The following is a 22,852-nucleotide window of genomic DNA, read 5'->3' on the forward strand; positions in this document are numbered from 1 at the left end:
CTAAACATCTTCCTGCCTTATCATCCCAATACCATAGTTGGAGTTACTTGGGATAAAGTTAGCCACCCCTACATAGTCCTGCCTTCTCCTCCCTTCTGTCTCAACAGACAATGTCTACAATACAGTGTGAGAACACTTCAGGTCAGACATAAAAAGAGACAGGAGACAGAGAAAGACAACACCATCCGGTGTAATGACAGGCCTGTGTGTGCTCTATGCTAAAGATGGTCCCCAGGAGATAACGCAGTCCTTTTGAGAGGAGATGAGATTTAGAGGATGAAAAGCTTTCCGTCTGTAAGTGTGAGGATTTTTCTCCTCGGCCGTCCTATTGCCTCCAGTTAAGGTAACGAGGACCAGGCAGGCTGCCATATTTCTCTCCCCTAATCTAAAGCACACATCTGGGTCTGGGTTATACTTAGATTTGAGAGATAGAGACAGACAGACAGACGAGTGTGCGTGTGCCTGTAATAATACAAATAATAAATCATAATATTTGTGCTTGTGCATTTGCTCTGTATGTGCATGTTTGCATGCATGCTTGTATGTGTGTGTGTGTGCGCTCTGACTGATCCTTCTGTTTTGGAGCAGGCAGGCTTGCTACAGGGTGTGGTTTTATAGTCAGCGTGCGCAAACCACTAGTGACTTTGGGTGTTTCTGTCAAGTCGACTGGAGGCTGTACACTGGGGAGCAGTTTGTTGTAAAAGAACATTGTTTATCTGAGGCTGCTGTCCGTCACTCCCTGGCAGATTGACACACCCACTCATTGGGTAGGCGGGAGGGTCCATTGAGACGGGCGCTTTAAACGCTGGGTGTGTGCATTCTGGGAGAGGAGAGAGGACAAAAGAGAGGAAAAACAAGGCTTGCGTAATAGGGTGGAGACCAATATTGAAGATGGGTGGCAGTGTACATTGAGAGCACAGACACACACACAAACACACACACACACAGCAACACCACCAGCTCCACCCAGTGTGTGAGTGGAGAGCAGGGGAATCGGGGTCAGCCCTGGGGTGGGGCAGACAGTCACTGTGGTGATACAGCCAGAACATGAGGCACTCAGAGCATTGCATTGTACTGTACTGTACAGTTACTGTGTGTGTGGGCGTGCGTGTGCGTGTGTGTACATACATGTGTTTTAATGGGTGATATAGCGTAAGACGTTACAGAAAGAACATGGCAATGAACTGTAGAGTCATTGAGTTTGGCAGTACTGCAATGATATCCAAACAAATGGTTTCTCTGGTTGGAGAAGCAGTGCAGAGCGAGCCAAAGTACTGTACCATCCTTTCACTGTAGTGGAATGCACACTAACATGCTTCTTGTACGATTACATGACCTGTCCCCTCATATGACACATTATTGTTCTTCTTCCATGGCGAGTCACTCTCCTTTCATATTGTGCTGACAGACAGATTTGAAACAGTGGGAGATAGATGAGCAGGAGAGAGAGAGAAGGGAACGCTCGGGATTGAATCCCAGTCTCCTGTGGCGTGTCACATACGTGCATGGAGCCAGGAGTGTTAACACTGGACCACAGCTCCACACTGTGCTTCTTTGTAGGATGTGCCATTTTTCCCTGATATATTGATAACTGGCAATCATACTGTGATGCAGTCACTATATTGGTCTCATAATGTCTCCTTGGGATTTGCTTTTGCTGTATGCATCATCTGTACCGGACTGTAATGAAGTGTAGGATCAATAGAATTACGAAAGAACAGCTCTCTTCTCTCCCTCTCCCACTCTCTCTTTTCACTCTCTCTCTCTCACACGGACACGGCCCTACCGCCCACCCGCCCCCCATACACACACTCAGGTTGGCCATCCTCTTTCAGAGAGAGGGGCATGTGCCCTTCCTCTCTCATATCTGTCTCCGGGAGCAGGTTTCCATGGAAACTAGGCTTGACTGGAAACAACAGGCAAGAAAGAGAGAGAAAGAAAGAAACGCGCCAAGGCTCTTCTCACCTCTCCACCATGTACTCCTCTTTTGTGTCCCCTTCCCTCGCTCCAAATACACGTTTTCCAACTAACGTCTCTACTTATCAGCCTGTATAATTAGGGGTTTTGCTGAGAATATAGGTGCTCAGTCTTGGTGGGAAAGAAGACCTTATACAGGAAAGCCAGAGACAGAGTTGTAGTTTTAGTATTGGCTGTGTTTTCTTCCCGGTGTAATACTCAGACCTGGGTTCAAATAGTGATTGAAATCTTTCGACATACTTTGAGTGTTTGCTTGTCTGTCTGGAGCACCAGATGGGTGGAGTTTGGCACTTTTGGAGATTACTGTATGCCTTTGGTTTAATTGACCCAAACAAGCTCAATCCATCCCAGTTTTGAAAGGGTTTGAATACTAATTGAACCCAGGTCCGACAATAACACCATGTCTGTCTCCTGCCTCCAGACCCATATTATTCGAGACCGTTATGGTCACTGTCTGCACTGCTCTGAGACAGCAGCTGACCTGGTAGATGGGGGAAGAGAGAGTAGCATCAAGATAGACAGCATACTAGAGAGTGTGTATAGGACATGCTTTGTTGTATATTATTGCATCTATGGAATATAGTAAACACCTCTCTAACTGTTACACATTGAATGCACTGTGTACCAAGAGGTGAAAAAAATGATTGTTCTCTATCAACAATGGCAAGCCACCGGGGTCTGACAACTTGGAAGGAAAAATACTGAGGATAATAGCAGACGATATTGCCACTCCTATTTGCCATATTTTCAATTTAAGCCTACGAGAGTGTGTGCCCTCAGGCCTGGAGGGAACCAAAAGTCATTCTGCTACCTAAGAATAGTAAAGCCCCCTTTACTGGCTCAAATAGCCAACCAATCAGCATGTTACGAACCCTTGATAAACTTTCGTAAAAAAATGTGTTTGACCAAATACAATGTTATTTTACACTAAACAAATTGACAACAGACTTTCAGTGCACTTATAGTGAAGGAAATTCAACAAGAACAGCACTTACACAAATGACTGATGATTGGCTGAGAGAAATTGATGACAAAAAGATTGTGGGAGTTGTTTTGTAAGACTTCAGTGCAGCTTTTGACATGATCAATCATAGTCTGCTGCTGGAGAAACGTAATTGTTATGGCTTTACATCCCCTGCTATATTGTGGATAAATAGTTACCTGTCTAACAGAACACAGAGTATCAAGGCACAAGGCGAGACCCAGATGCAGACACAGGAGGCAGATGGTTGGAGTCTTACAATGTTTATTAATCCAAAAGGAGTAGGCAAGAGAATGGTCGTGGACAGGCAAAAAGGTCAAAACCAGATCAGAGTCCAGGAGGTCCAGACTGGCAGACAGGCTCGTGGTCAAGGCAGGCGGGTACAGAGTCCAGAAACAGGTAAGGGTCAAAACTGGGAGGACTAGAAAAAGGAGAATAGCAAAAGGAGTATGGGAAAAACAAGCTGGTTGACATGACTAAACATACAAGACGAACTGGCACAGAGAGACAGGAAACACAGCGATAAATACACTGGGGAAAATAAGCGACACCTGGAGGGAGACAATCACAGGAACAGGTGAAACAGATCAGGGCGTGACACAAAGTGTGTTCTTTAATGGAAGCCTTTCCAACATAATCCAGGTAGATTCATTAATTTCCCAGGGCAGCTGTCTAGGCCCCTTTTTTCAATCTTTACTAACAACATGCCACTGGCTTTGAGTAAAGTCAGTGTGTCTATGTATGCGGATGACTCAACACTATACATGTCAGCTACTACAGCGAGTGAAATGACTGCAACACTTAACGAAGAGCTACAGTTAGTTTCAGAATTGTTGGCAAGGAATAAGTTAGTCTTAAATATTTAAAAAACTAAAAGCATTGTATTTGGGACAAATCATTCACTATAATCCTAAACCGGTGGTGTAGTACCCAAATGTCATACTTGAGTAAAAGTAAAGATAACTTAACATAAAATTACTCAAGTAAAAGTGAAAATCTACTTGTGTAAAAGTATTTGGTTTTAAATATACTTAAGTATCAAAAGTCATTTAATTGCTAAAATATTCTTAAGTACCAAAAGTAAAAGTATAAATCATTTCAAATTCCTTATATTAAGCAAACCAGATGGCACCATTTTCTTGTTTTTTTATTTACGGATAGCCAGGGGCTCCAACACTTAGACCTAATTTATACACAGAGCATGTGTTTAGTGAGTCCACCAGATCAGAGGCAGCAGGAATGACCAGGGATGTTTTCTTGATAAGTGTGTGAATTAGACAATTTTCCTGTCTTGCTTAGCATTCAAAATGTAACGAGTAATTTTGGGTGTCAGGAAAATGTATGGAGTAAAAAGTACATTATTTTCTTTAGGAATGTAGTCAAGTAAAAGTAAAAGTTGTCAAAAATATAAATAGTAAGGTAAAGTACAGATATCCCCAAAAAATACTTAAGTAGTACTTTCAAGTATTTTTTCTTAAGTACTTTACACCACTGCCCTAAACCTCAATTACATTTTGTAATGAATAGTGTGGAAATTGAGCAAGTTGAGATGACTAAACTGCTTGAAATAATCCTGGATTGTAAACTGTCATGGTCAAAACATATTGATACAACAGTAGCTACGATAGGGAGAAGTCTGTCCATAAGAAAGCGCTTTTCTGCCTTATTAACAACACTATCAACAAGGCAGGTCCTACAGGCTCTAGTTTTGTCGCACCTGGACGACTGTTCAGTCATGTGGTCAGGTGCCACAAAGAGGGACTTAGGAAAATTGCAAATGGCTCAGAATAGGGCAGCACTGCTGGCCCTTGGATGTACACAGAGAGCTAAGATTAATAATATGCATCTCTCCTGGCTCAAAGTGGGGGAGAGTTTGACGTCGTCACTACTTGTATTGACATGTTGAATGCACTGAGCTGTCTGTTTTGAACAACTGGCTCACAGCTCGGACACCCATGCTTACCCCACAAGACATGCCACCAGAGGTCTCTTCACAGACCTCAAGTTCAGAACAGATGATGGGAGGTGCACAGTACTAAATAGAGCCATAACTACATGGAACACATCAAGTAACTCATGCAAGAACTAACATTTGATTTTTTTTAAACAGATAAAAATACACCTTATGGAACAGCGGGGACTGTGAAGCAAAACAAACATAAGCACAGACACATGCATACACACACACACGATAACATATGCACTATACACACACGTAGACACACACGTAGACATGGATTTTGTGTTGTAGATATGTGCTAGTAGAGTCGGGGCCTGAGGGCACACACTTAACGTGTTGTGAATTCTGTTGTGAATGTATTGTAAAAATATTTGTATAACTGCCTTAATTTGGCTGGACCCCAGGAAGAGTAGTACTAATGGGGATCCATAATAAATACAAATACCAGGATTTGTACAGAATGCATTCAATTTATGAAGTAATTCAGTCAATTCAGTCAATTTATGAAGTAATTCAGTCAATTCAGTCAATTTATGAAGTAATCTGAAATTCCGATTACAATTACAAATTTCCGCTATGATTCTGAATTAAGTGACTATTGAAATGGAGTTGAACCCCAACGCAAGTGTGTATTGTGTATTTTACCATGTACTGTATGTGTTCCATATATTGAATTGTCACACATTTCGTAGCGATGTTCTGTTGTATTGGTGAGAGTTTGTTCATTTCATTGCTCTGGCTCTGTCCTGGCAGTACTCTGAGAGCAGGAGAATGCTTAGCTAGAGATTGGCTGAAGGCCCTGGTCAGATATAAAATGAGTCACCCATTGGAGAGGTTGCGGAGGGAACATTAGCAACAATAGAGCATTGCTCCCAGATCAAGGGTCACATTTGGCCTGGTCAATGAAAAGAGAATTCACACATGTAGAATTGAGCTTGGTTACCGAGGAAAAGGAAACTGTGGATGATCAGGGAGGGGCAACCTCATGCCTATTGCGGGGTGTGCAGGCTTTTGTTCTTGCCCAGCTCTAAAACAACTAACAGTGGTCTATAATGAAGATCATGTACATACTGCGGTCCCTGTTACCCACCACAGGATTACACAGTGAGCAGAGCTGTCTTTCTTAACATATCATGTCATACCTCTATACATGAAAGGCAAATGCCTGAATGTGTTTTACAGAATTTATTGTAAAATAATATTTCACAACCTTTCATAACATTTTTTTTTATATATATAAAAGAAAGATGTCTGAACATTAGTCTGCTGTAGGAGAGATGTGCTTTTGAACAAATTGTCTAAAATCTCACACGGACTGTGGGAATGTAGACACACAAACACACTTGACGGGCTATCACTATCACAACATCCCCCACCCACTGCTCAGAGACAACAACAACGTCCAAATACACCGCACCACCCAGCTTCTTATCTACAGGGCGGGGGCGATAGTGGCTAATAATGGGTGTGTGTGTGTGCATATGTGTATTAGTGCCTGTTCGTGTATGCACATGTTGGGGTGTCTCTGGGGTGGGCCCATCCTCAGTGTAGACCCTGCAGGCACTTCCTGTCAAGAGCTGTCAATCATACCAGACAACTGATCTGAGGGCAGGACAGCCTGTTTGCCTGGCTACCCATACTCCTTGCTCCTGCCAATTGCTACGCCATGCCCATGGGCGTTAGTTTCTTCACAATGAGTCTGGAGTACCTCCCCGATGCTCCCCGAATACGGACACATTCAGGGCCGTCTGATTAGTCCAGAAACCAATAGGTTGGGCTAGAGCCAGAACACACGTGGGTAAAGCGATGGTTTGAAAATTCATCATTTGCTTTAGTTAGAGACGATCCAAACACTGATGTTAAGTACAACGACCCTTGTCACCACAAACAACTTCAACGATGGCAGTGTCGTACTAAAGAATGTAGCCAACGACAGAACAGCGAAATCATTTTGTGGGAGTCGTCAGCCTAACAGCCTGTAGCATGGCACGAGCATTGTCACTCCCTGTGGTGCCAAACACACACGCACGCACGCATGTACGCTCGCACACTCAGAGGTTCAGACAGTCTACCATACAGGATGTACTGGGTGTTTTCAGTATCTATTTTGGTCTGCAGAAAGGGTGGAGGGCAAGAGGGCTGGGGCTTTGATTGCTGTTAAATGCAGAGGAGAGAAGACATAGCTACATTATTCAAATTCTTAAATTTGGTTTTCTATGAGTGAAGTGGCCTTCATCAAGCTCTTCTTTGAGTGAAATTCAGTGAATGAAATTGAATGTTTTGTATACGAGTATGAATGAAATTCAAAGAAAGTATGTCAGAGCAATACGACTAGGAATGAGACAGACATCGGTGTCAGACAGGTCATTTGAATAATACCAAAACAGCCACTTAGAGGGAAATTTAAAAAGTATTGACAAAATCCCCAGTAACTGGAAACCATGTGCAGTACGAGCACATTATTCTACAGAAAAGTTAAAAACATTGTCTGATATGTTGGACTGTTATTCATACAGTACGAAATGATTAAAACAACCTGTATTATTTTTGTTTTTTTGTTATTTATCCGTTCTTTTACCAAGTAAGTTGACTGAGAACACGTTCTCATTTACAGCAACGACCTGGGGAATAGTTACAAGGGAAAGGAGGGGGATGAATGAGTCAATTGTAAACTGGGGATTATTAGGTGACCGTGATGGTTTGACGGCCAGATTGGGAGTTTAGCCAGGACACCGGGGTTAACACCCTTACTCTTACGATAAGTGCCATGGGATCGATACCCGTTTAACGTCCCATCCAAAAGTTGTTGTTGTAGTGGTTGTTGATAGATAAAACTCTTTGGCTTGTAAAGTGTATCGGCTTGTCTGTGTCTGTATATGGTAGAGTATAAAGTATAACGTAATATGGGACTTCTGTCTTTGCCTTCTGTGTTTGTGTCTAATGGCAGCACAAACATCATACATATATCCTATCTTAATTTGACTAGTTTCTCACAGCAGGAAAATAATCCTGCAGCAACAGCAAATGTGAATTATAAATAATATACATTTTTGTAGGTGTTGATAAAAAAAAATCTTAGTATACAGTGGGGTCTGAAATTATTGGCACCCTTGATAAAGATGAGCAAGGAAGACTGTACAAAATACAAATACTGAGCTATATTGGTGTGTGTGACAAAATAGCTATATTGTCATGCCATCCACCAAATGTAAATGCCTGGCGTGTGCTAAACGGCATTGGCACTTGGAATGGAACCGGTCCTATCATCAGATGACATGAAAATAGATCTCTTCGGGCCACGCACACCAGTAGTGGATTTGGCATCAAAATAATGAAGCAGAAAAGAATGCCATACCTACTATAATATATGGTGGTGGATCTTTGATGTTATTTTTTTTGCTATTTTGCTTCCACTGATCCTGGGGCCGTTGTTAAGGTCAACGCATGATGATTAACCTAGTACCAGGACATTTTATCCAAAACCTGGTTGCGTCTGCCAGGAGGCTGAAACTTGGCCGCAAGTGGATCTTCTATCAAGACAAAAACCACAAGCATCAAAATCCACAAAGAAATGGTTAACTGACCACAAAATCAACATTTTGCAATGACCAGCTCAGTCTCTGATCCCCTTTGAAAACCTATGGTTTGAACTGAAGAGGCCAGTGTATCCCAATGTATTCTCCAATCTCAGAATTTTTTGGGGGGGGAAAGGCTCAGTGCCGTTACCCTCGAAAGGTGAGGAATTGAAAGATATTGAAAACAGGGTGAACAAAACATTAGGAACATCCCCTTTTGCCCTCAGGACAGCCTCAATTCTTCATGGTATGGACTCTACAAGGTGTCAAAAGCTTTACAGAGGAATGCTGGCCCATGTTGACTACAAAGCTTCCCACAGTTGTGTCAAGTTGGCTGGATATCCTTTGTGTGTTGGACCATTCTTGATACACACAGGAAAATGTTGAATGTGAAAAAACCCAGCTGTGTTGCAGTTCTTAACACACTCAAACTGGGATGCCTGTTCAAAAGCACTTAAACCTTTTGTCTTTCCCATTCCCCCCCTGAATGGCACACATACACAATCCATGTCTCAATTGTCTCAAGGCATAAAAATCCTTCTTTAACCTGTCTCCTCCCCTTCATCTACACTGATTGAAGTGGATTAAAGGGATCATATTGTTCACCTGGATTCACCTGGTCAGTGTGTCATGGAAAGAGCAGGTGTTTCTAATATTTTGTCCCACTCAGTGTACAGTATGTTAGTATAAAATAATATAATTTCCCACTTTTTTTGTGCATACAATATAGCTCAGTATAAGTATTTATTTTATTTTATACAGTATTTTTTGCGAATCTTTGGAATAATTCCAGCCCCTACAGTAAATCAAGTCGGACATTTTAACTTCTACGCTACAATTTGCATTTCCTGCTTTGCAGGGAAATGATCTTCTACAACAGAGTGATCGAATAAAGATAGTATATCTGTCTGTCTAACTCATGTAACCTCTTGACAGTATCACATGCTACAGTATAGAATAGAAAATGTGGGACTTACTCTTCTCTGTCTGTTTCCATGGCAGCCCGCACTGACCACAACGGCTTGTTGCCACGGCATATCAAGAGTGACAGTGAAGATGACGACCTGCCCAATGTCACACTGGACAGCGTTAACGAGACCGGATCTACTGCTCTGTCTATAGCACGGGCCGTACAGAAGTAAGTACCAGAGTGTGTGTTCTGTGTGTGTGTGTTTGTGTATTTTATGTCCCTCTGTATAGCCTTTACCACCCTTCCCATGTGTCTAGTCCATCTGTGTATAATAAGATGAGTCAGGGCTACCCCATCCATCCTAGTGTAGTCTGATAATCAGAAACAGTGTTTCAGTCTGCTCTCCCTCCCCCCTAAACGTAGAAACTTCAAGACCCAGCACTCATACTTTAACCCAGCCAGGTCAGGCCACTAGGGGCAACAGTGAGCGCTGTTTCTTCAAGCAGGTTTTGAATTTGATAGGCTGGTGTGGTCCGGGATGATGGATGGGCATATGCAACTTCCTCTGGTGCCAAAGGTTGCATGTTCAAATCCAGTGATAGAAAGGTAGAAGCAGCTACTCTTCCTGGGGTCAAGCAAAATTAAGGCAATTTTAAAAACATTACAATACATTCACAGCAGATTTCACAACAAATTAAGTGTGTACCCTCAAGCCCCTACTCTACTACCACATATCTAGTCCATGTATGTACAGTGGTTCGTCCTTACAGTGTGTTGCAGCACAGCTTGCACGGTGCAGCAGAATTCTATGGCACGTTATTTAAGTGTCAACCACTGTTACCATTAATGCTAGTTAGTGCCAGTTTGACCACCAGAGGGCGTCTTTGAGAAGCATTTGATAGCCTTCAATAGTGGCTGTACTAGAGAATATCTTTTTTTTTTGTAAGAACATAGTATATGGGACTGATTAAGACATTTTGCTTAATTCATTTGATTAACCTGTCTAGGATGAGCGTGCCGCTAGCGGCACACCCCCCCCCCACCCCCACTGAAAAGGCAGAGCCGCGAAATTCAAAAAAAATATTTTTTTAAAATATTTAACTTTCACACATTAAAGTCCAATACAGCTAATGAAAGACACAGATCTTGTGAATCCAGTCAACATGTCCGATTTTTAAAATGTTTTACAGGGAAGACACAATATGTAAAGATGTACATCTATTACCTAAAAACACATTAGCATAATCCACCATCTTTTATTTGTCCACCAACACCAGTAGCTATCACCAATTCGGCTAAACTAAGATATTTATAGCCCCTAACCAACAAAAAAACTCATCAGATGACAGTCTGATAACATATTTATGGTATGGGATAGGTTTTGTTAGAAAAAAGTGCATATTTCAGGTAGATGGCATAGGTTACAATTGCACCCACCGTCACAAATGGACTAGAATAATTACAATGAGCAACGTGTTTACCTAACTACTAATCATCAAACATTTCGTAAAAATACACAGCATACACTAATCGAAAGACACAGATCCTGTGAATACAGACAATATTTCAGATTTTCTAAGTGTCTTACAGCGAAAACACAATAAATCGTTATATTAGCATAGCACATAGCACATAGCAGCCCAGCATTGATTCTAGCCAAAGTGAGCGATAAAAGTCAACATCGCCAAAAGATATTAATTTTTTCACTAACCTTCTCAGAATTCTTCCGATGACACTCCTGTAACATCATGTTACACAATCCATATAGAGTTTGATCGAAAATGTTTATATTTAGCCACCAAAATCATGGTTAGACAATGTGAAATGTAGCTCAGCTGGTCAGAAAATGTCCTTGCGCCACTTAGACAGTGATCTACTCTTATACATAAATACTCATAAACGTGACTAAAAAATATAGGGTGGACAGGGATTGATAGACAATTTAATTCTTAATACAATTGCGTTATTACATTTTTTAAATTATCCTTACTTTTCAATACAGTTTGCGCCAAGCGAAGCTACGTCAAAAAACATGGCGTCCTAAGCCACTAACATTTTTCGACAGAAACACGATTTATCATAATAAAAATGTCCTACTTTGAGCTGTTCTTCCATCAGTATCTTGGGCAAAGGATCCTTTCTTGGGAGTAATCGTCTTTTGGTGGAAAGCTGTCCTCTTGCCATGTGGAAATGCCAACTGCGTTCGGGATGAACTGAAAAGCGTGCCCAGCTATTCACATCGTTTCAAAAATAAATGTCCCAAAATCGCACTAAACGGATATAAATTGCTATAAAACGCTTTAAATTAACTACCTTATGATGTTTTTAACTCCTATAACGAGTAAAAAGATGACCTGAGAAATATAACAGGCTAAACTAACGCTTGGAACAGGAGCGGGTCGGTGTCCTCCACGCGCGTTACGCACCAAGAAAAGACTTGCTAGCTACAGGTTTTTTTAATTTATAGGGCCTGTGAACGCGCAATCGACCCCATTGAAATCGTCATCACGTAAAGGCATCCAGGGGAAGACGTAAGAAGTGTCCGTATAGTCATAGCAATAACAGTGCCCTTTTAACTGACTCCAGAACAGTGGCCAACATTTCTGAAATCTGACTCCATGTCAGGGAAATTGCTGTAGAATGGGCTCTGTTCCACTTAGAGACAAAATTTCAACTCCTATAGAAACTATAGACTGTTTTCTATCCAATAATAATAATAATATGCATATTGTACGATCAAGGATTTTGTGGGAAGCCGTTTCAAAAATTACCCAATTAGCATAAATAGTCACAACAGCGCCCCCATCCTCAACAGGTTAACCTGTCTAGGATCAGCGTGGCGCTAGCGGCACACCCCCCCCCCCCCCCCACTGAAAAACCAGTGCCGCGAAATTCAAAAAAAATATATTTTTTAAATATTTAACTTTCACACATTAAAGTCCAATACAGCTAATGAAAGACACAGATCTTGTGAATCCAGTCAACATTTCCGATTTTTAAAATGTTTTACAGGGAAGACACAATATGTAAAGATGTACATCTATTACCTAAAAACACATTAGCATAATCCACCATCTTTTATTTGTCCACCAACACCAGTAGCCATCACCAATTCGGCGAAACTAAGATATTTATAGCCCCTAACCAACAAAAAAACTCATTAGATGACAGTCTGATAACATATTTATGGTATGGGATAGGTTTTGTTAGAAAAAAGTGCATATTTCAGGTAGATGGCATAGTTTACAATTGCACCCACCATCACAAATGGACTAGAATAATTACAATGAGCAACGTGTTTACCTAACTACTAATCATCAAACATTTCGTAAAAATACACAGCATACACGAATCGAAAGACACAGATCCTGTGAATACAGACAATATTTCAGATTTTCTAAGTGTCTTACAGCGAAAACACAATAAATCGTTATATTAGCTTAGCACATAGCAATTAGCAGCCCAGCATTGATTCTAGCCAAAGTGAGCGATAAAAGTCAACATCGCCAAAAGATATTAATTTTTTCACTAACCTTCTCAGAATTCTTCCGATGACACTCCTGTAACATCACATTACAACATGCATATACAGTTTGATCGAAAATGTTTATATTTAGCCACCAAAATCATGGTTAGACAATGTGAAATGTAGACAAGCTGGTAAAGAAAAAGTCCTTGCGCCACTTAGACAGTGATCTACTCTTATACATAAATACTCATAAACGTGACTAAAAAATATAGGGTGGACAGGGATTGATAGACAATTTAATTCTTAATACAATTGCGTTATTACATTTTTTAATTTATCCTTACTTTTCAATACAGTTTGCGCCAAGCGAAGCTACGTCAAAAAACATGGCGTCCTAAGCCACTAAAATGTTTCGACAGAAACACGATTTATCATAATAAAAATGTCCTACCTTGAGCTGTTCTTCCATCAGTATCTTGGGCAAAGGATCCTTTCTTGGGAGAAATCGTCTTTTGGTGGAAAGCTGTCCTCTTGCCATGTGGAAATGTCAACTGCGTTCGGGATGAACTGAAAAGCGTGCCCAACTTTTCACATCGTTGCAAAAATAAATGTCCCAAAATCGCACTAAACGGATATAAATTGCTATAAAACGCTTTAAATTAACTACCTTATGATGTTTTTAACTCCTATAACGAGTGAAAAGATGACCGGAGAAATATAACAGGCTAAACTAACGCTTGGAACAGGTGCGCGCCGGTGTCCTCTAGGCTCATGACGCAGCTCCCAAAGAATGACTAGCTTCAGGGTTTTTTCATTTGTAGGGCCTGTGAACGCGCAATCGACCCCGTTGGAATCGTCATCACGTAAAGGCATCCAGGGGAAGACGTAAGAAGTGTCCGTATAGTCATAGCAACGACAGTGCCCTTATAACTGACTTCAGAAGAGTGGCCAACATTTCTCAAATCTGACTCCATGTCAGGGAAATTGCTGTAGAATGGGCTCTGTTCCACTTAGAGACAAAATTTCAACTCCTATAGAAACTATAGACTGTTTTCTATCCAATAATAATAATAATATGCATATTGTACGATCAAGGATTTTGTGGGAAGCCGTTTAAAAAATTAGCCAAATTAGCATAAATAGTCTAAACAGCGCCCCCATCCCCAACAGGTTAACTGACTTGCCTAGTTAAATAAAGGTTACACAGAGCATAACAGTTCTACACCCTAATTGTGTAATTATAGTCTAACCGATACCCAATTGCATATTCAGTGGGGGAAAAAAAATCATTGATTTATCAGGACCAGTCCCCATGCTTTTCTCAGAGCAGCGTGAAACGGTGCTAAAATAGTTGTAGGCTATTGCTTAAAATTAAAACCAAAAGCTACCTCATGTGTCTCGCGGTGGCAGCCAGCACAGGTATGGAACCTGAATCTGGCAATTTAATGATGAATTAAAGGGGAAGCGCCCTATTGGAAGGAGAAGCACTGAGACGGTTCAGACAAATTCAGGGCCGTCACAACACGCATGAACGCTTCACGGCAGAATGGAACCATTTAACTCCGTTTTATGTGTAGCTACAGCTTGTATTGCCAGCGTTGTGTCAACTTTGTTCTAATATATTAGTTTTGGTGATCCTCTTAGCTCCGGCTCATTTTCAAGTCCTCTCGTGGTTATGGTCCTAACCCTGGAACGGGTAGCACCATAGAAGGAAGCTGGCTTGATGAAAACGATGTCCATTTCGTCTGTTTTCTTTGGTCGCAATGTCATGTTTTTTAGATAAACAGTTTTTGTTTTTGAATGGTAAATGTGTTAAGGGTGGAGTTTGCGGCGGGGTGAGGAGTACTGGAAAGGTTGACTTTCACACCTACAGTACCCGGGCTATAAAGAGTGTATTGTCATGCTAAATCGAGCTACAAGTGTTTGAAAACCTGCTTTCAAAATGCCACCAGTTGTGGCATAAATAAAAACACAGCATATTCTATACGTCTTGTTAACATTCTATATTGTAACCACAATGTCACAAATAAATTCGATCTACCTTTCCAATAACTTTTGGAGTTTGAGATTTACAAATGTATGCTTTTCATGTCATTTTTCGTCAAATCCAGTTCGGATTTAAGTATAACTTTTGAGTGACGCCTTTAGTGAGAGGTCTAATGCTTTAATAATATCTGCCCTCCGAATTAATATCTAATGGGCATTTTTTGTGCCATTATTAGTTACATGGTTTTAGTATGAACGTGCAGACTGGCACTAAGAACTGCGGGAACGTTTCCCTAGTCAGCGCCATTATTAGTGCAATGCCTCTTAAAGTGTTGCTCTGTGCTACCCAGTGGGGCGGGGTGGGGGTCCAGTTTGTTATTTAGAATTATTTATTTCTGTTTTTAGAGGAGAGAAACCGAAAACCTACAGTCATCTCATGGATGTCCCAGTCGAGCCCGGCACAGGTATTGAATCAGCATCTGTAGCAACTCAGCCTGCTGCGCCACTAAGGCGCTGCTCAGCGTGACCGGTCGGGAGGAGGCTACAGTACTACAGAGACACAGTAGCGCCTTTGGAGCCAAAAGCATAATCAGTGCTCTAACTCCCCCTTGCGCTGGTCTGAAGCAATGAAGTAGTAATGCAGGGTATCGTACTAAACCACAAATTACCTCTAAGTCCCGCGGCATAATCTCAAAACTTTGAGGAGCAACCACTGTATGTGTAGTGTGTTTTATACCTATCCCACACCTTAAAGCTTACCTTAGCCATTCTGATGTAATACCTAACCTTAAGATTTCGGTATCAATGCCTAAACGTAACCTTAAAACACTTCGAAATGTGACTTTTGGAACAACAAAAATGTCACGTTTCAGAAACATGGATGAACGTCTAATTCTGATGTGAGACTGTGAGAGCTAGTTGCCATTGAAGCTCAGCCGGATGATCAGAACCAGGGACTCATCGTCTGCTCTCCTGCCCTAAACCCATAAAGTTCCAGACACAGAACTACAGTCATTTGTCCCTTCCCAGACTCTGTACTGTTACCCGTCAGACTGGCCAGACTCATAATATTGCCGGTGTTGCACTGTAATTAGGTTTAACTAGTAGGAAACACAAACGGTCTATGTGTGCCACACACACACACACACACACACACACACACACACACACACACACACACACACACACACACACACACACACACACACACACACACACACTTATTTAGACTAACTGTTAGGAAACTATTCCAGGACTGTGTTCCTGTGTTAAACCCCAACTAATAATGTTCCCTCAGTAAATACACAGGTTTCCCTCTTCCAAAATGACTCACTTTCCCAAACATAGTACGACATAGGAATAGGGTGCCATTTTGGACACAGGCACACAGGCATACAGTACATACAGTAGCATTTGTGCTGCTTTTTAACTGTGACACCAGTGTTACACTGGGGTATATACCATGATGTTATACTAGGAAAATTGTGTTTCCATAGTTACAGATGTCGGATCTTAACTTGATCACTCTTTTGTCGCTGAGAATTTGAGGAGTACTCTTTCTCTCCATGCGGGAGATAAATAAAGTCCACCTGTGTGCGATCTAGGTGTCACATGATCTGTCACATGATCTCAATATATATACACACCTGTTCTAAAAGGCCCCAGAGTCTGTAACATCACTAAGCAAGAGGTACCACCAAGCAAGCAGCACCATGAAGACCATCAAGCTCTTCAAACAGGTCAGGGACAAAGTTGTGAAGAAGTACAGATCAGGGTTGGGTTCTAAAAAAATATCAGAAACTTGAACATTCCATTGATCACCATTAAATCCATTATTAAAAAATTTAAAGAATATGGCACCACAACAAACCTGCCAAGAGAGGGCCGCCCACCAAAACTCACGGACCAGACAAGGAAGACATTAATCAGAGAGGCAACAAAGAGACCAAAGAACCCTGAAGGAATTGCAAAGCTCCACAGGGGAGATTGGAGTATCTGTCCATTGGATCACTTTAAGCCGATCACTCCACAGAGCTGACCTTTACGGAAGAGTGACCAGAAAAAAGACATTGCTTAAAGAAAAAAATAAGCAAACATGTTTGGTAAACGACATGTGGGAGACTCCCCAAACATATGGAAGAAGGTACTCTGGTCAGATGAGACTAAAATTGAGCTTTTGGCCATCAAGGAAAATGCTATGTCTCGCACAAACCCAACACCTCTCATCACCCCGAGAACACCATCCCCACAGTGAAGCATGTTGGTGGCAGCATCATGCTGTGGGAATGTTTCTCATCGGCAGGGACTGGGAAACTGGTCAGAATTGAAGAAATGATGGATGGAGCTAAATACAGGGAATTCTTGAGGGAAACCTGTTTCAGTCTTCCAGAAATTTGAGATTGGGATGGAGATTCACCTTCCAGTAGGAAAATGACCCTAAGCATACTGCTAAAGCAACACTTGAGTGGTTTAAGGGGAAACATTTAGATGTCTTGGAATGGCCTAGTCAAAGCCCAGACCTCATTCCAATTGAAAATCTGTGGCATGACTTAAAGATTGCTGTACACCAGCGGAACCCATCCGACTTGAATTAGCGGGAGCAGTTTTGCCTTGAAGAATGGGCAAAAATCTCAGTGGCTAGATGTGCCAAGCTTACAGAGACATACCCCAAGAGACTTGCAGCTGTAATTGTTGCAAAAGGTGGCTCTACAAAGTATTGACTTTGGGAATAGTTATGCACGCTCAAGTTCAGTTTTTTTGTATTATTTCTTGTTTGTTTCACAATAAAAAATATTTAGCATCTTCAAAGTAGGCATGTTGTGTAAATCAAATTATATAAAACCCCCAAAAAATCTACTTTAATTCCAGGTTGTAAGGCAACAGAATAGGAAAATTCCAAGAGGGGTGAATACTTTCGCAAGCCACTGTAGGTATTACATACACGGTCAGGGAGAGGTTGAACATGTCAGTGAAGACACTTGCCAGTTGTTCCGCGCATGCTTTGAGTACACGTCCTGGTAATCCATCTGGCGCCGCGGCTTTGTGCATGTTGACCTGTTTAAAAGGTCTTGCTCACATCATCTACCGAGAGCGTTGTCACACGGTCATCCAGAACAGCTGCTGCTCTCATTCATGCTTCAGTGTTGCTTGCCTCGAAGCGAGCATAAAGGGCATTTAGCTCGTCTGGGAAGCTCATGTCACTGGGCAGCTCGCGGCTGGGCGTCAGAGCAAGTGCTGTAGGATTCAATCTTAATCCAATGGCATTGAGGAATATACCGCCTCAGTCATCGGATTCATCAATAAGTGCATCGACGATACATATCCCAACCAAAAGACATGGATTACAGGCAACATCCGCATTGAGCTAAAGGTTGGATCTGCCACTTTCAAGGAGCGGGACAACAAACCGGACGGTTGTCAGAAATCCCGCTATGCCCTCAGACGAACCATCAAACAAGCAAAGCGTCAATAGAGGATTAACCTCTCTAGGGGGTGTGGGACGCTAGGGGGTGTGGGATCACACCAAAACAAATGAAATACCGTATGCAAAAAGTTGTAGTCAGTCGGTCAGTCAGTCAGACAATCCAATCCACCAACAACAGATCTCCAGTGGAGAAAGGCGATGAAGAAACAGCGGAGACCAACGTAGATCAGTAGTCCAACAATAGACATAAGTAGATCTGATAGTGGTTGATCCTGCGACACGGCTACAGTACACACTTTTTACTACAAACAAAACAAACTGGGTCCCAATGAGGTACCAAGCTGAGGGTAGAACCCTTCCTCTCCTGCGCCACTGTCACAACCCACTTTTGCGCAGCTGATGCTGGCAATTTAATGATGAATTAAAAGGGAAGCGCCCTATTGGAAGGAGAAGCACTGAGACGGTTCAGACAAATTCAGGGCCGTCACAACACGCATGAACGCTTCACGGCAGAATGGAACCATTTAACTCTGTTTTATGTGTAGCTACAGCTTGTATTGCCAGCGTTGTGTCAAGTCACTCCAGTTCACAGTGACCGTGACGTGTGCTAAAAGTAGCCCATCACAACTATTTCCAACTGATCTGTCGACTGCGCTGATATGTCGATAGCACCTGCTAAATTCAGGACATCAATGTTGATGAGAAAAGTAGCATAACTTTTGTAGTTCTTGATGGCTAACATTATATATATTTTTTAAAACACAGCAGAAAGGATTATCAACACATACTGAGCAGCTAAGATTATAGACAGAAGCATGCTACATGGCAGACCAATACAATCTTCTGGCATGTCCAGCCCATTCATCATCTCAACCAATCATGGCTAGCAGGTAGTTTCCTGTCTTTTCCGTGGCTAAACCGACTAGGCTCGTAATATAACAATTATATTCATATTTACACATGGAATACACGTTTGTTATTAAGGCACATCGAAGTTCACATGTTTCAGATGGTATTTCAAATGCCTCTCCAGTGAAGAAGTGACGTGCGACATATGCCTAGCTTCCTGAAACAGGTCCCATATGAACTTTAACTTTGAAATTGTTGCATGTTGAGTTTACATTTTTGTAAGCAAAGGCTCTTTTGAGAACTACCACATTTATTTAAAAAAATCACATTTCCAGTGTCTGTGTTTATACACTGAGTGTACAAAACATTAAGGACACCTGCTCTTTCCATGACATAGACTGATCGGGTGAATCCAGGTGAAAGCTATGATCCATTTCAATCAGTGTAGATGAAGCGGAGGAGACAGGTTAACAAAAGATTTTTAAGCCTTGAGACAATTCAGACATGGATTATGTATGTGTGCCATTCAGAGGGGGAATGGGTAAGACCAACTTTTCAAATGCCTTTGAACAGGGTATGGTAGTAGGTGCAAGGTGCACCGGTTTGTGTCAAGAACTGCAACGCTGCTGGGTTTTTCACGCTCAATTGTTTCCCTTGTCTATCAAGAATGGCCCACCACCCTAAGGACATCCAGCCAACTTAACACAACTGTGGGAAGCACTGGAGTCAACATGGGCCAACATCCCTGTGGAACGCTTTCAACAACTTGTCGAGTCCATGCCCTGACGAATTGAGGCTGTTTTGCGGGCAGTGTTTGGTATACTCAGTGTATGTTAAAGGGAAATCCGAAATTGCTACATCTATTTTTGGATTCCACATCTGGTCTTTTACTTATTAATGAATGATATGTACCCATTGATTCTTGAAGAACATAACTTATAAATGCCTCATGAGTTTAGTTCAACTGTCATTCCCTATCAGAACCAAAAATGCAAGTTTGTCTTACTCCAAAACAAAAAAAGTGAATGCAAGCAAGCAAGGCCTCAAAACATGGTCACAATTATAATTTTGATACCATGGATGCTTAGACCTTGCATCCATAGCTTTGTCTGTACATTTTAGAGTGGTTATATTTCTCTAGCCCCATCCCAGTTTTTTTTTACCAAAACAGTGGTGGGAGCCTGCTTTGTTATTGTTTCAACTGCTGATTTTAACTTTAAGGGGGTGTTACTTTGGCAGATAATGTTACCCATCGTCAGAAATTGTGTTTTATAATAATTAACAAAATGAATAATGTTTTTGGTTTAGTTTTTTTTTAATACTGTCAGTTGCATTGTTCATTGTTATGCTGTAAATGGCTATTTTATGGTTGTAAGTTATAAAATGAACTAACAACTATTTTATGTTTTGCAATTCTGAGTAGTTACTACTTCAGTAAGGATTGCTATACCTTGGCTATATAAACTTTTTGATGGTCTGATCAACACAATGTTACTGCGATTGCAAAATATTTCCAATAGATGGGAGTATAAGACCACAAATTAAATTTCAGACGATTAGTTTTCTCCATGGATACGTCACTCCCCCCTCCCCACCAAAGGATACTGAGTGCTTTTTTTCTGTCCCTTTCCACACTGCTAACGCAAGAGGAAGGGACCGACTCTGAGAGAACTGTAATAATGCCGAACATTAATTCAGTCACCTCTGGTCAAGCGAAACGTTTTGTTCCTAGTTAATACATTCATTGTCAAATTCATCAACCAGGTACTGCAATTCTCAATTAAACCATAATGTGACAGCATGACCACAAATTACATTTTCTGATGTTTCCTTGAGATTGACTTTGTGCTTGTTCTATCTAGTGATAAATAGATTTCAGGCGCTTGCTACTGACAATAGAACGCTGATCTATCTAATTTACATATTTCACAAGATATATAAAATAACATTGAAATGGCATGCCATCGTCTGAGAAATCAAATCTAAAAGGCTTAAAAATGGGAAAAAACGAACCTGCTGCGTACAAGTTTTAGAACTCGCTGAGTAAGTATCACAAGTCAAGTGAGAAAATCCACTACACTACAATATTACGTTTTCACTAATGTGCAGGCCACTTATATTATTGACACTTTCAAATGGGCATGGTTAACCCCTCGGCCTTCTCTCGCATCAAGCCCCACCACAAGCTGGTGTCACCAGCAGCAGCGAGCACTCTGCCTTCTCGCGCAAGTGAAGGGCTTGTTGAAGTAATTTGCTAGCAACAAGGGTTGCATGATGTAATATCTGTATTCAGTAAAACGAGTCCTATATTGACATAACCTTAAAGGCCGCTCAGCAAGGAAGAAGCCACTGCTCCATAACCACCATAAACAAAGCCAGACTACGGTTTGCAACTGCAAAAAATAGAACTGTTTGGCCATAATGACCATCGTTATGTTTGGAGGAAAAAGGGGGAGGCTTGCAAGCCGAAGAGCACCATCCCAACCGTGAAGCACGGGGGTGGCAGCATCATGTTGTGGGGGAGCTTTGCTGCAGAGCGACTGGTGCACTTCACAAAATAGATGGCATCATGAGGAGGAAAATTCTGTGGATTTATTGAAGCAACATCTCAAGACATCAGTCAGGAAGTTAAAGCTTGGTCGCAAATGGGTCTTCCAAATGGACAATGACCCCAAGCATACTTCCAAAGTTGTGGCAAAATGGCTTAAGGACAACAAAGTCAAGGTATTGGAGTGGCCATCACAAAGCCCTGACCACACACCCATAGAAAATTTGTTGGCAGAACTGAAAAAGCTTGTGTGAGCAAGGAGGCCTAAGAACCTGACTCAGTTACACCAGCTCTGTCAGGAGGAATGGGCCAAAATTCACCCAACTTATTGTGGGAAGCTTGTGGAAGGCTACCCAAAATGTTTGACTCAAGTTAAACAATTTAAAGGCAATGCTACCAAATACAAATTGAGTGTATGTAAACTTCTGACCCACTGGGAATGTGATGAAGGAAATTAAAACTAAAATGAATCATTCTCTCTACTATTATTCTGACATTAAAATAAAGTGGTGATCCTAACTGACCTAAAACAGGGAATTTTTATTAGGATTAAATGTCGGGAATCGTGAAAAACTGAATTGTGAAAAACTAAATGTATTTGGCTAAGGAGTATGTAATCTTCACGCTTCAACTGTATGTACTTGCATGCTATTTTATGCCAATCATATTGTTGCTTGTAGCCTATAGCCAAAAGCTAATCTTCTGAAATTGGTATTATGCTTTGTGGTCTTATGTTGCCATCAATTGGAAATATTTAGCAATTGCAGTATCTTTTACATTTCTTAACACCCTCTAGAGTTTATTGACGCACCGGTGTGTCAATTTAAGTAACGTAAAAAAGAATCCCCATTAAAATCTGTCAGATTAAGCTAGAGATATCTGTTTTTTCCATGGGCTTGCATCTCAATGCACCACAGTGGTGTTTGTCAGACCACGAGACATCACGAAAATAGGTCTTCTCACGAAAACGACTGTAAGCAAACGGTTTGGCCTACACGATGGTGTTCTTTGTTTTGTCTAGGACCTTCACAAGTGTCACGGGACTCATCTGAAGGTAACCGGTCCTAAAATTCAAAAACAAATAGCAAAATGATGCATAGTATGACCATCATCTTTTATAAGGTACAAGTTATAATATATTATTCAAGAGCAAATGGGATCAATAGGTGTTC

At 41.3% G+C, this 22,852-nt stretch overlaps 1 protein-coding gene across 1 annotated transcript in view; it reads left to right on the top strand.

The window, feature by feature from the left end:
• Positions 1 to 22,852, top strand: part of klf12b (Kruppel like factor 12b) — a 153,012-nt gene that overhangs the window by 88,324 nt on the left and 41,836 nt on the right. The window contains exon 4 of the mRNA XM_055870925.1: positions 9,497 to 9,632. Coding sequence (XP_055726900.1) covers positions 9,497 to 9,632 — 136 coding nt within the window. The remainder of the gene's footprint in view (positions 1 to 9,496; positions 9,633 to 22,852) is intronic.

Source organism: Salvelinus fontinalis, chromosome 19, assembly GCF_029448725.1.
Source record: "Salvelinus fontinalis isolate EN_2023a chromosome 19, ASM2944872v1, whole genome shotgun sequence".
In the NCBI taxonomy this organism is placed as follows: Eukaryota; Metazoa; Chordata; class Actinopteri; order Salmoniformes; family Salmonidae; genus Salvelinus; species Salvelinus fontinalis.